Below are 13651 nucleotides of genomic sequence, written 5' to 3' on the forward strand. Positions count from 1 at the left end.
AAGTTTTACGACACATAATATCAATTACTAACATTTAACCATTCAAAAATCAAATTAAATAAAAAATAATCAAATTAAAATGTCATTCATAGCATAAATACGATTATTGACCTTAAACTTGTTATTTTAGTTTGAATTCTAAAAATTAAATAAATTTAGGCCTTAACATTTATAAATTTTGTTAATTGAGTCCTAATTCTTAAAATTTCAAAAAATAAAAATACTTAAAATTTCATTTTTTAAGTATTCCTTAACGTACCTCCAAGATTCATTAAACAATAACAGCGTGTTTGGTTCACTGTAATAGGTATACCATTACGCCCCGATTATGTGCCTATTACATTTCCCACCTATTCCGGCGTTTGGTTCGCTGTTTTCCCATTCCGCGCCGAATCGGTTACTCCCCCATACATTGATTGTGCGTAATAGGCATTACGCCCCCTCAGCGCCGATTACCCATTCCGCCTCTTTCCCTTTTTTCTCTTTCGTTTTCTGCCCTCGTCCTCAACGCTCCAATTCTCCCACGCTTCCTTGCACAGGTAATTTATTTTCCCTCATCCTCTCCCGACGTTTCTCAATTTTTTCATTTCCAGATTTCTACTTCTTCTTCTGATACAGTATGCTTCTTTTCTTCTCACATTTCTTTTCTTTTCTCCATTTTCTTTTCTCCAGATTTCTGCTTTTCTTCTAAATTTTTTCCCTATTTTTCTTTTCTTTTCTTTTCTGTAGAATCGATTTTGATTTTGATTTTATTTATAAACTTTGCAGTAGCTCATATTATACATTGTCCTAAACATCTCTGCAAGACTTTACAAACCTTGAGGCAATGTTATTTATAAGTTGACAGTGTAAGCATCTTGGTTGGGCTGTTTTCTGAAACTAATTTACTTCTCTTTGTGACTCTTCACAATGAGAAATTAGCTCGTGTACTTCTTTCTGAGAAAGTTATATTGTACAAGCTGCCATGATGTAGTGGCTTGATTATCCTGCATATGTTTTGGAAATTATGTTACTTGTACTTAGGTGCTTCTTAAAGTAACATTTGTTGTTTCTCATATGCTATCGCTTCCCAGAGAAAATATGTTGAGAAGGTATTAGGGAGATTTTCTCAAGGATTTCTCATGTGCTTTATTTATCTGTTCCTTTTGTTGAGGGAAAGACCTGGAATTTTGTGAATTCCCTTGCACCTTCAACCTGAAAATTTTCTCACAACACCTCTTTCCTCAGAAGGATAAGGATATTTGGGTTTACAAATTCTAGTTATATATGAAGCCTCCTTGATGGAATAAGTTTGTGGGATGTTTTATACCCATCGTGCAGAAGTTTTAGACAAAAACTCAACCCCTATTGCAATATATAGAAGACTGTCCCTTTCTTCTTGAGGAGTTGTTCTTCCTTGTATTCCTGGAATAGAAAACTTAAAATGGTTTCTAATGTAGTTAACATTTCTTGTTCTAATCAAGAGTTCATCACTTTAGGTTATACTTTTGGCACATGTAACTAACTAATTTTCAAGATCATTCATCTCATATTTGATTTTAGTAGAATATTTCATATGCTTGATGCTTGGTCTAATTTCTCTTCATATTTGTAGGGTGAAGTTTTGAGACCCTTATCAGAAATTGATGATCTTTCCAGTACATTTTCAAAGGTAAGTCAACTACATGATTTACTATATTTTAGAAATAGTGGTATACTCAAAAGATCTTTTCCTGTCCTAAGGGTTAGCTTCTAATTTCATTTGTTAACTAATAATGTATTGTCTTCTTATATGTGGGGCTAAATCAGTTTAATCCTCTCAACTATCCTAGAAATGTATCTGTTGAGAGTTCAATCATGCAATAGTTGGTGCAGATGCCTCTGGAACCAAATTTACTGTTAGCTTTAGGCCTTATTTCCATGCTGACTGAATTTAAGGATGAAATCTCGGTATTTAACTGAAGCCCCACCTTACTTTTAAGCTTGTTCAGATTCTTAAGATTGACAAAAAAAATGTTTCACCAACTCCTTTCCAAACTCTACCAACAGTGTTGTAACGAGATTGGTCCTCCAAACTTCTATTAAAGCTGTCAAGTAAGAGCATTGGCATTAGCATTAAGCTGTTTTTATGATAAACCTTAACTTTGCTTTATAATTTGGGTTAATTTTCTTATAATTCTTCAAAAAGATAATTTCCTTTTAATTTATATCTTCTTGTTTGCTAGTCTCTAGATAAAATCTTTTGTACTATTAAAAAGCCATAATGGGATAAAGTTCCTATTTTTTTCCTTGATGTTTCTGGAAATCACAGTTCACCTCTGGCAAGTATGGAGATGCATGATTCTTGGTGGTTAATTCTGGTCTATCATTGATGATTAAGAGTTTGCTTATGTTACCTTGTGATTTTGTTGCAGTTGAACACAACCATCAATGGACCAAGAGGCTCAGGGATTGTTGGTGACCGGGGATCTAGAGAAGGTGAATTTGTTTATCTCATTACTTAATTTATGTTTTTGAGGTCCAATCATTTTTGGTTTTGTTTCTTATAGCTCTTTATATGTTATACTTGGTATCAATGCTGATAAAATAAGATATCAGGGGATGAAGTTGAATAAATATTAAGAAAATAGATCAGGATAACTGTTTTCGTAGTGTTTTAGGTTGTTGATTTCATATCTAGATAAAATAAATGGAAAAATGTGGGTTGGTTATATCCGGATTATGATCAATTTATTTGGTGTAAGGTCATTGCTTGTAACATTTGATAAGACTCCTATACAGTTTGTATTATGCATATAAATCCTTAGGTGCAGTGGATATGCTTTCTGTAATATAGTTGAGTAGAAGATAAGATGATAGATAGTTTTACAAAAATTCTGGGATGGATTCCTTTGGTGGTTAAGAGGTTGCCTATTGAGTAGGTTGGGTTATTACAAAGTAGAATTTTAGTTCAATTGGCTTTATCCCCACCCCCCACTTGTTTCTTGTGTTAAATAAATCATGAATTTTTACGTATATTCAAGTATCTTAAGCATCTAAAGTCTGAACATCATTGAATATCCAAACGTTGGAACTGAACAACCTTAATGTGTATGCTGAAGAACTTTTTATTATATCAAGAAGCTTAAATTTTAAATGCTTTAACAAATGCTAAAGAATTCGGTCCCTTCCTTTGCTTAATGTGTTCCACGATGACACATTACTATCATGATCAATAATCATCATCTGACACTTTTCAAGGTTTCCTTTAATACCTTTTAACAATCATCATACCCCGAGCTTGGTTTTCTCCTTCAAGGTTCATCTGTTGCTGAATGGCCACATGGGAGGAAGTACCTTATTGGCTTGGTCAGCAGGCTCTTGAAACTGAAAGTGTTCCCAGAGACAAGCACTGGTCATCACATCTGTCACCCAATTTGGACTCAAAGCATCTCTGCAGGACATCCTCATACCCCGAGCAGCAGCAAAACCAACATTTTTCTACTGAACCAATTCTAGTTTTTTATTTTGATTTTCTTTTCTTTTCTTGTGTTTGATTTTGATTGGGGAGGTAGTAGTAGGGGCATCGGGTATGATTTTAATCCTTCTGTTTTTTTCCACCTGTTAACTTTTATATAAACCTCTTGAGTATTATCTTCTAAACTTTTTGGCTTTTATTATTTTTGGTATATTTGCTTGACACCTCTGGAGTAAAGTACTTTTTCGAAATCTCAATGTTTGTTTCATTTCTCTTTTCAATTCCAACATTGCAATGTGTTTTTCTCGTCTTTGTTTGCCTAATAAAGCATGTACCTTTTTGTTAAATGTTTTCTTGATCTGTTGGCCAAGAGTTTGTGCTAAGATTTGCATTTCAACTTTAGGTATTATTCTTGTTTATGCTGTGGAGACTCGTATCTATATATAAACTAAACTATTGAACCACTTCTGAGTAATTTGCAAATAATGAATGAATCAGCTTCTCAAGCTAGTATTAAGCTGTGTCACTTTCATCTGCGCATAATGTGATGGTTTGATAGTTGAAATTATGGATGATCTGAATCTAGCTGTAGGTGATAGTTTAAGATTTCACTGGGCAACAAAGATGAGCAAATAAACAAGCTGCAAAACCATGTATATTAATGTCCTCTTTCGAAATTAATGCGAGATCTATTAGATCCTCCGTCATAGCCATCTCGCATGGACGAACCTCTCAGTTTAATTCTTAAATATATGAATATTTATGTTTATGCAAAATTTAATTCTTAAGTTATTTATTACTTCTAATTTTTTTAATTGTAGAATAATTAAATTATTTGTTTCATTAATGATATTTTAGCACATTAAATATGTATTGCGGTTTAAAATTAATAAAGTAAGTTATATATTTTTTATATTATTATATATCATGATTTTAGTAAATTCATATAAGAATAATTATATTAAGAATTTTATTAAATTATATATTTTTTATTAAATTATATTTAATAATAATTATGTTAAAATATGATTAAAATATTTATATTATATTATTTTAATAATCTTATTAAAATTTTATAACAAAACAATAATCATCAACTTAAAAAAAATTCTGCTAAGGGTATTCTAGTCATTTTAGTTTTTTTCCCTTATGCTATTACACCTCCATTCCATTCAACCAAACACAAGAATACTATTACGCCTCTATTCCATTACATTCAACCAAACAATTGAATTGCTATTACGCCTCTATTCTATTATACTTCTATTCCATTACAGCGAATCAAATGTGTATTTAACACTATTGGTATTGTGCTTATTTTAAATTGCCACCACCTTTCTGAATATGCTAAAACATCAAGTTGGCTTAAATACATCTATCTAAGTGTCATATTTAGATTAATATCATATCATTTAATTAAAATCCTCTAAAAAATTAACAAATTTTTAAACCATTATACAATAATTATTTCTTATTTTTATTATTTTAAAAATATACAGAGTCCTAATGTTCAAGTAGAGAAAACGATGTAACGCGAAATCTTTCATTAAATGAAAAACCTAGAAAATTTTTTTAATCTTTCTGACTTGGATATGTCACAAGTAACTTTTAAACTTGAGTAGTCCAAGTATGTCGGTCAAACAACCAAAGTCTCAAAAAATTTAGTCCAAGAGTTGAAAATACCAGTTGAACTAAACCAAGGTAGATAACCTATCAATCCATTTCGTGTTCATTTCTTTTTGAATAATTTGATATATTTTTCTCTTTTTTACTTTTAATACATATGTTATGGTTTTTTATTTATAATTTATTTATACTTTTTTAGATTCTTAAATCTTCTTTATAATATTTTATCCAAAAATGTTTTTTTTTAATTTTTTAAACTCTCACAATTAGAATTTAATTGAAAATTTTTTGTAAATTTTTAGGGCTAAATCTGTTAACTTTTTTAGAATTAGAATAAAATGAAATTTTTTGCAAACATTAAGGGCTAAAATTTATTGAAATTTTTAGATTTAGGATCAAATTGATAAAAATATGTAAACTTTAGAGGGATAATTTTGTTATTAGACCAATAAAAAAGTTCAAATCTGCTTTCCTTTACTTTCTAATATAAATTAACAGAGAGCGACTAAAATATTTAATTTCAAAAAGTTGAGTGATTAAATTGAAAAAAATAATAGTTGAGTGACCAACATAGAACTAAAGGTATAGATGAGTGATTATATTTGTAGTTTACCCCCAAAGCTAGAAGCCGGATAGGAAAAGCTGACGTGTACTCTATTTTGGCGCCAAAACTTCCCGCCAAGAAAAGGAGGTTTTATTCTCTATTCGTCCGCCCTAGGTAAAAGAGAGAGCTATTTCTGTTTCAGTGAGCAAAGAGAGTCAGTGAAGAATGGCCGGAGAAGATTCCCGGGGTCCGTTGCCGTCGACGCCAGAATCGCTGACATCTGCAGGATTTAACACTGATCAATTACCTCACGACAGCAGCCATTCATCGGATGAGGAAGAGGCGGCGGTGGATCCTGCTATAATAAGAGACGATGTGGATGAGGTGGAAGAAGAGGATGACGAAGGAGAAGATCTTTACAATGATAATTTCATGGAGGATTATAGGGGGATGGATGCACATGACCGGTACGAGTCAGTAGGGCTAGATGAGTCTATGGAGGATGAGAGAGATTTGGATCAGATTATGCAAGATCGTAGGGCTGCCGAATTGGAGCTCGATGCCCGTGATGCTCGCCTTTCTAATCGGAAGCTGCCCCAGCTTCTCCATGACCAAGGTTTGTATCCACTTGTTTTTTTTTTTTGTAATGGAAAAAAAATTATGAGCATGCTTCGTAGGTCTGAAATTGCATCTAGCTCTCTTATAATTACCAGTTTATGTTTTATTGCTCAAATTAGTGTAGTACTTTTATGTATAGTTTAGCAATTGTTTGTAGTTAACCGGTTAGAGGAGGAATATTGAAAAAGAGGGGTAATTACTCATTAGGAGGAACTCTTTTTCGTTACTGCTCCGGCTTTTTCTTTGGTTATATATAAGGTAGTTAATGTATAGAGTTGAATGATGATTGCAGATACAGATGATGACAACTATAGGCCTTCTAAGCGAACAAGAGCTGATTTCAGGCCTGATGACATTGATGGCATGCAGAGTTCACCAGGAAGGTCACAGCAAGGCCACTCAAGGGATGATGTACCCATGACTGATCGAACTGATGATTACCCTTATGAGGTTCAGACCTCTCCTCAACATTATTCATTTAGAATTTTCAAATTGCGTCTAACTTTGCTCGTCATATTCAGGATGATGATGATGATCAAGCTGAGTTTGAGATGTATCGGGTTCAAGGAACTTTGAGAGAGTGGGTTACTAGAGATGAAGTTCGTCGCTTCATTTTCAAGAAGTTCAGGGATTTCTTACTTACGTATGTGAACCCAAAAAATGGACATGGAGACATTGAATACGTGCGCCTCGTAAATGAGATAGTATCAGGTAAAGCATCTCTACTTCCCTACCGTTTAATTTCTGAAAATTAATTGCAAAAGCGTTTGATCATTGTTCCATTTTGTAGCTAACAAGTGCAGCTTGGAGATTGATTACAAACAGTTCATTTCTGTTCATCCTAATATTGCAATCTGGTTGGCTGATGCTCCTCAATCTGTCCTAGAAGTTATGGAAGATGTTGCCCAAAGGGTGGTCTTTGATTTACATCCAAACTACAAGAACATCCACCAAAAGATATATGTCCGTATTACAAACCTTCCAATTTATGATCAAATTCGGGATATTAGGTAACTTGGAATATTCACTTTTATCACAAAAATGGTATTTTTTTTCATAGTTTTAGTCTTACCTTTTCACTTGGTTATTTCTAGGCAAATCCATTTGAACACCATGGTTCGTATTGGGGGTGTTGTCACTAGACGCTCTGGGGTTTTTCCCCAGTTGCAACAGGTAAAATACGATTGCAACAAGTGTGGATCAATTTTGGGACCGTTCTTCCAAAATTCATATTCAGAGGTCAAGGTTGGTTCCTGCCCTGAATGCCAATCAAAGGGGCCATTTACTGTCAATGTTGAACAGGTGGGGTTTTTACCTTTTGTATACCTGCATTTGACTTTATTTACAAGAAAGGGTTTATAAATTGGATTCTGTTTTTGAGCTTTTATTTGTTATCATAATTCAAGAATTATACCAACTCTAGCTAAACGGCCAATAAGGTTGGATTAATCTTACCAGAGGTTTTGTTTATTGATAAATTTTCTGCCCCTATTCATATTAATTTAATGAATAATGTCTATTAGTTTCATCATGTATTCTTCCTTGCCATGTTGCAGACGGTATACAGGAACTACCAGAAGCTCACACTCCAAGAAAGCCCAGGAACTGTGCCTGCAGGAAGGCTTCCAAGATACAAGGAAGTTATATTGCTCAATGATCTGATCGATTGTGCTCGTCCTGGTGAAGAAATTGTAGGATCCTCTTCTTGTATTTGCTTTGCACCTATTTCTTGTGTTGGGAACACTAATTTTTGTTTTGCATCCAATGTCACTTCTTTCAGGAGGTCACTGGAATTTATACAAATAATTTTGATATGTCATTGAACACAAAGAATGGTTTTCCTGTCTTTGCCACTGTGGTCGAGGCAAACTATGTTACTAAGAAGCAGGATCTCTTTTCTGCCTACAAACTCACTCAGGAAGATAAAGAAGAGATTGAGAAGTTGGCCAAGGATACACAAATAGGAGAACGGGTTTGTTACTCACAATGTTTTTCTGTTTATGTGAACTGTGCCACTGTTTCAATAACAAATATTTGGAATGCGTTTTTTTGGTTAATATCAAACTTGAATGCTTAATGACTCTTTTTGCAGATTATCAAGTCCATTGCCCCGTCAATTTATGGTCATGAAGACATAAAAACTGCAATAGCTCTTGCTATGTTTGGAGGCCAAGAGAAAAATGTAGAAGGGAAACATCGTCTCCGTGGTGACATAAATGTACTTCTTCTAGGTGATCCAGGCACAGCAAAATCACAATTCCTTAAGTATGAGCTAGCTCTCTCCGTTCTTAGGTGTGAATTTGATCCCTTAACAATAAACATGCATCTAAAATTTGAAGGATTTTATTTCTAAGGTATGTTGAAAAGACGGGGCAGAGAGCTGTTTATACCACTGGCAAAGGAGCTTCTGCTGTGGGTCTTACAGCAGCTGTCCACAAGGATCCAGTCACTAGAGAGTGGACCCTTGAAGGAGGAGCCCTTGTTTTAGCCGACAAAGGAATTTGTCTTATTGATGAGTTCGATAAAATGAATGATCAAGACAGGTAAAGAAGCCTAGCATTATTGTTGGCATTATGATTAATTAACTTTGGGAAACACCCTTCCACCTTGGCTTTTCTTTTCTTTCGGAGGAATTACTTGAGCAATAAAATTAATGAAATATATGTGCATTCAGGGTGAGCATACATGAAGCAATGGAGCAACAAAGTATTAGCATATCAAAAGCTGGAATAGTTACATCTCTCCAGGCTCGGTGTTCTGTCATTGCTGCTGCAAATCCAATTGGAGGGAGGTATGCAAATAGACAGTTTATACATGAGATCATTTGCCCAATGGCTTCTTTTAGCACATTCTTCATGGGCCATGAGTAGCACCAACAAGTGGATTTCTTAAATCCACTCTTAATATTCATTATCTTATGCATTTATCATTTTTGGCCATTCATAGTGACCCCCCCCCTAGAACCCTTATTTTCAGTTATTTATTTTTCTCCTCCATAACTTATCATTTTAAGAATCAATTCATAAAACTAATATGCATACTTGCTTGCAGATATGATTCATCAAAAACTTTTTCTCAAAATGTTGAGTTGACAGATCCCATTATTTCTCGATTTGACATCTTATGTGTTGTCAAGGTTATTCCCCTCAGGGCTCAATATTAATTTTCTTTGTGAATTTCCATTAGCAAGTTTTAATTGGATAAAGAATTTATTTCAAATGCAGGATGTTGTTGACCCTGTGACAGATGAGATGCTTGCAAAGTTTGTAGTTGACAGCCACTTCAGGTCTCAACCTAAGGGTGCTAATTTAGATGACAAAGCCTTCAGTGAGTCCCAAGAAGAAGCTCAAGCCTCTGCTAGGCCAGATGATTCAAAGGTTCGTAAAGGACTCTAAACTGCACTCTTAGCTGCTTCTAGTTTTGAGATCTTGTATCCCAAATATTCATATGAAATTGTCTTTATTTCAGATACTTTCTCAAGAATTGCTAAGGAAATATTTAACATATGCCAAGTTAAATGTTTTCCCAAGGTTCCATGAAAAAGATATGGCTAAGCTTACCAAAGTTTATGCTGATTTGCGAAAAGAATCTTCCGTAAGAGTCCTTTTTCTCATATTGCTTGAGTGATTCTTTTCCTCCTTTTGCTTGAGTGAATTTGAAAGTGTTTTTGCTCTAATGTTCCAATGCTTTATATTCATTGTGCTTCTGTAGCGTGGACAAGGTGTCCCTATAGCAGTGAGGCACATAGAATCAATGATCAGGATGTCTGAAGCACATGCCAGAATGCACCTTAGGCAGCATGTCACAGAAGAAGATGTGGACATGGCTATTCGTGTCCTTCTTGAGTCATTCATTTCAACACAGAAGTTTGGGGTACAAAAAGCCTTAAGAAAGGTATAACAAGAGGTTCACTTCATATTGCAAAAACTTTCTCCATAACTTGCAAATACCTCTAAAAATATGCCATAGTGCAGTACGTTTTCTCTTAATGATTTTGTTCAGCAAAAAGATTTGAGTACTTTGTCTCTTTTATTCTTTTCACCTCTAATATAAATAAGATGGGGGAGGTAGTACTCTTAAAGCCTGCATTTCTCAAGCATAGCACTCATGTACATTGACGTATTTATTCTGATTGTTTTGACAATTGTTACATGAATGTTTTTAGGCTTGCTCGTTTTGTACGGACAAGTTAACTACCTGATATGGTATTATTCTTGCCATTGAAATTGATATTTTCTACTGTATATCAAGCTATGTCAGGCTTCCATGGGCATTGTTGCTCTGTCACACTTTTGCTAATGCAATCTTGAATGTTAGCTTACAATATGATTATAGAAGTTTCCTATGTGATCTATTTGAACTGAAACTGTTAGATTGTCTGAATTTTTCTCTATTTGAATTCAAACAGTAAATGTTGCTTATGCTCTCTCTCTTGCTCTCCAAGAGGACTTGTTGATTGTCATATATGTTTGAAGGGCCAAAGTTGATTGGTTCTTAATTTGAAAAATAATATACATACCTTCATAACAAGGCTTAGAAGAATCTGGTATCGTATTTTGCAGAGCTTCAGGCAATACATAACCTTCAAGAAAGACTACGATGGACTTCTCCTTGTACTTCTTAGGGAGCTTGTGAATAATGCAGTGCGCTTTGAAGAAATACTTTCTGGATCAACTTCAGGGCTTACCCATGTTGATGTGAAAATGGCAGATCTACAAGCCAAGGTACACTAACTTGAATCAAGTTTTTTATTTTACTAATAATCCCTTTACCAGATTAATAATTGAACTTGGATTACATTCTTTTGCGCAGGCTGAAGAATATGAAATCACTAATTTGGAGGCCTTCTTTTCTAGCTCCGAATTTAGAGCTCATTATCAGTTGGACGAACAAAGAAGGGTTATTAGGCATCACCTTGTATATGATGACAAACCATAGCTGCAGCATTTCTACATGACAGGTGACTAGCTCTTTTGGTTTTTATGGGAAAAAGTATCAAGGAGGATTTTGTATTAAGAGTCAAATTGCATTTGGATTGTATTTTGCTCTCTTTTCTTAAAAAATGGGCAAAGTAGTCTATTTATGTAGTAAATTGATTTATTTATTAAAAAAAATTTTCATTTTTACTATTAAAAATGGACGTACTAACAAAATAACTTATAGTTACAATGGTGTGCCACGTGTATCTTATGTTGATGTACAAATCAATTTTTATCAGAAAGATCAGTTTGAATGTATGAGTATTAATTTACTCATTTTTTAATAGAATTGAGAAATGCAATTTGAATCCTATTTATCGTTTTTATGTTTGAACTTTGAACTAAAAGGCTCCTACCATGCATGCTAGGTACTGATTACTTTACCATTTTCGGATGATGATTGCAGATAAGCTTTAGTGGTGGCAGGCAGCAGATTGCAAGAATACATACCCCGGTTTCAGCAATCGTGGTAGGTTTTGTTGGTCGCTATCAGATGGATATATAATATGATAATTTCTTAGCACCGAAATACCTTTGTACTAGGTAGCCATATTTTACTTGATGACCAAATCTAAATTGACATTTTGTCTAATTTAAAAATTGTATTGGAACAATGGAACTGTCAGCGTGGACTTTAGCTTTCACTGTCATGTAAATGAAATGGTGGTAAGATCAAGTGGGATTCTAAATCTGCTGAAATAATGTTCCCTTTTTTCTGCAGTGAGACTTGATTGAAAGGATAATTAACCTAAGGGCTCAAATCTGAAATTTGTTTAAAGAACACGAATAAATTTCAACTCTTCCATTGTTTTTCAACATTGATTTTTTCTTTTTCTTTTTTTGCATGGAATGGAATACTAAAATTTGATTTATGATATACTGCATTAAGAAATGTATGCACATTGCTAATGAAATGTATGGATGCATTATTCTCTCTATTTATGACTGGGTGTTTTATATGGTGTGTTGTCTGATAAGATTAATAATAAAAAAAAGGGATGTTTTGTAATTTGTACTAAGATTTTTGAATTTGGATTTGAATTTGAAAATGATGTAAAATGAATAATAAGTTATTTAGAAATGAAAAATTCATGATGATTTCTCAAAATCATGGATTTGTTATATTCTTATTTAGTAATGAATTTAAAAATTTTAAAACATTTTTAGACTTGATAAATTCATGTTTTTATTTCTTTCTAATATATATTATATTGAATCTCAATTAATTTGCTCATAATTTATGTATCTTATTTTTATTTTATCATATATGTACTAAATGAAATCTAAATCCAATTTTTGAATTTCATATTTCCAAATTTAGTATTTGGTATAATTATAAGAAAATTATTAATACCAAAATTTTTAAGAATATATTTTTAGTTATTTTGGTATGTCACATTTTTTAATAAATATTGTACAAATTTTGGTTTCTTAAACTTATACCAAAATTTGTAAGAGTATAATTTTGGATATTTTGATATATTAAAATTTCAAAGGTATATTAAATTTTGTAAGAAAATTCATGGCAATATCAATATTTCTAACAGCATGCTAAAATTTCAAAGAGATTTTGGTATATCAAAATTTTTAAAAAAATAGCTAGTACTAAAATTTTGTTATCTACCAAAATATCTAATGAAACATCAAAATTTCTAAGAGCATATATCATAATTCGATTTCTCAAGATTATGACGCCCCACATAAAATTTGGTCGTCGGGTTCGAAAGCGAAACTACATCCATTGTTAGAGCAGCTCGAACTAACTCAAATTTTAAATTCAGCATGAGAAGAATTTAATAACACAATTAAATCAAATCATTCCAATAGTTTAAAAATCATTATTAACACCTTTAAAACATGTTTAAAACATTTAAAAATGAGTTTTAGGTGTTTTGAGATGATCAAGACCAAATATGGGTCTTCGAGGATCGAAACAACTCAAAATAAGGAAGGAATCTTGTTCTGACCTAGATGCATTGGTAAATCCATTAACTTGTACCGATACAAGTAACTGGTACTGTTCATTTTTGCTTATTGACTGACTTGTATTGATTCCTCAAACCACTTTTATTGAAATAAGTTTGTCTGAACCCAAAAATCACTTATTTTGACCTTATAAAATACCAAATCATTTCCATAGCTTATAATACACAAAATTCATGTTTTAAACACCATTTAAAATCACCTAAATACATTCAATCAATATGACACCAACATGATCACAAGTTATCAAACTCGCATCAAAAATAGTTTATTTTGCATGTATGCAACAAATGAGATAGCTTAAACATTATGCAAAAATCATGACATACCATCATAACCATATATACCTACACCATTACACACATATATACATACTTATATTACAATTCTCTAACATTGCATACTCAAGTCATCAAAATGGACATTAACTATTACCATTTACACTAGGTACATGTCAACTCAAAC

The 13651-nt window shown here is 32.9% G+C and overlaps 1 protein-coding gene and 1 long non-coding RNA gene across 2 annotated transcripts; both read left to right on the forward strand.

Moving 5' to 3' along the window:
- Positions 1-374: 374 nt before the first annotated feature.
- Positions 375-3687, forward strand: LOC107888520 (uncharacterized). The gene is made up of 4 exons (XR_001681388.2): positions 375-539; positions 1595-1651; positions 2394-2457; positions 3278-3687. It is a non-coding gene; the product is annotated as an uncharacterized lncRNA (long non-coding RNA).
- A 2009-nt stretch (positions 3688-5696) lies between these two features.
- On the forward strand, positions 5697-11892 carry LOC107888519 (DNA replication licensing factor MCM2). Its single transcript, XM_016812659.2, has 17 exons — positions 5697-6222; positions 6517-6674; positions 6746-6935; positions 7015-7234; positions 7319-7526; positions 7781-7915; positions 8005-8196; positions 8317-8489; positions 8579-8767; positions 8899-9015; positions 9276-9360; positions 9449-9601; positions 9693-9818; positions 9936-10118; positions 10787-10948; positions 11037-11184; positions 11610-11892. Exons 1-16 carry the CDS (start codon positions 5832-5834, stop codon positions 11160-11162), a joined length of 2808 nt encoding a protein of 935 aa, XP_016668148.1. The 5' UTR covers positions 5697-5831; the 3' UTR covers positions 11163-11184; positions 11610-11892.
- Positions 11893-13651: the final 1759 nt, after the last annotated feature.

This window comes from Gossypium hirsutum, chromosome D09 (assembly GCF_007990345.1).
Source record: "Gossypium hirsutum isolate 1008001.06 chromosome D09, Gossypium_hirsutum_v2.1, whole genome shotgun sequence".
Lineage (NCBI taxonomy): Eukaryota > Viridiplantae > Streptophyta > Magnoliopsida > Malvales > Malvaceae > Gossypium > Gossypium hirsutum.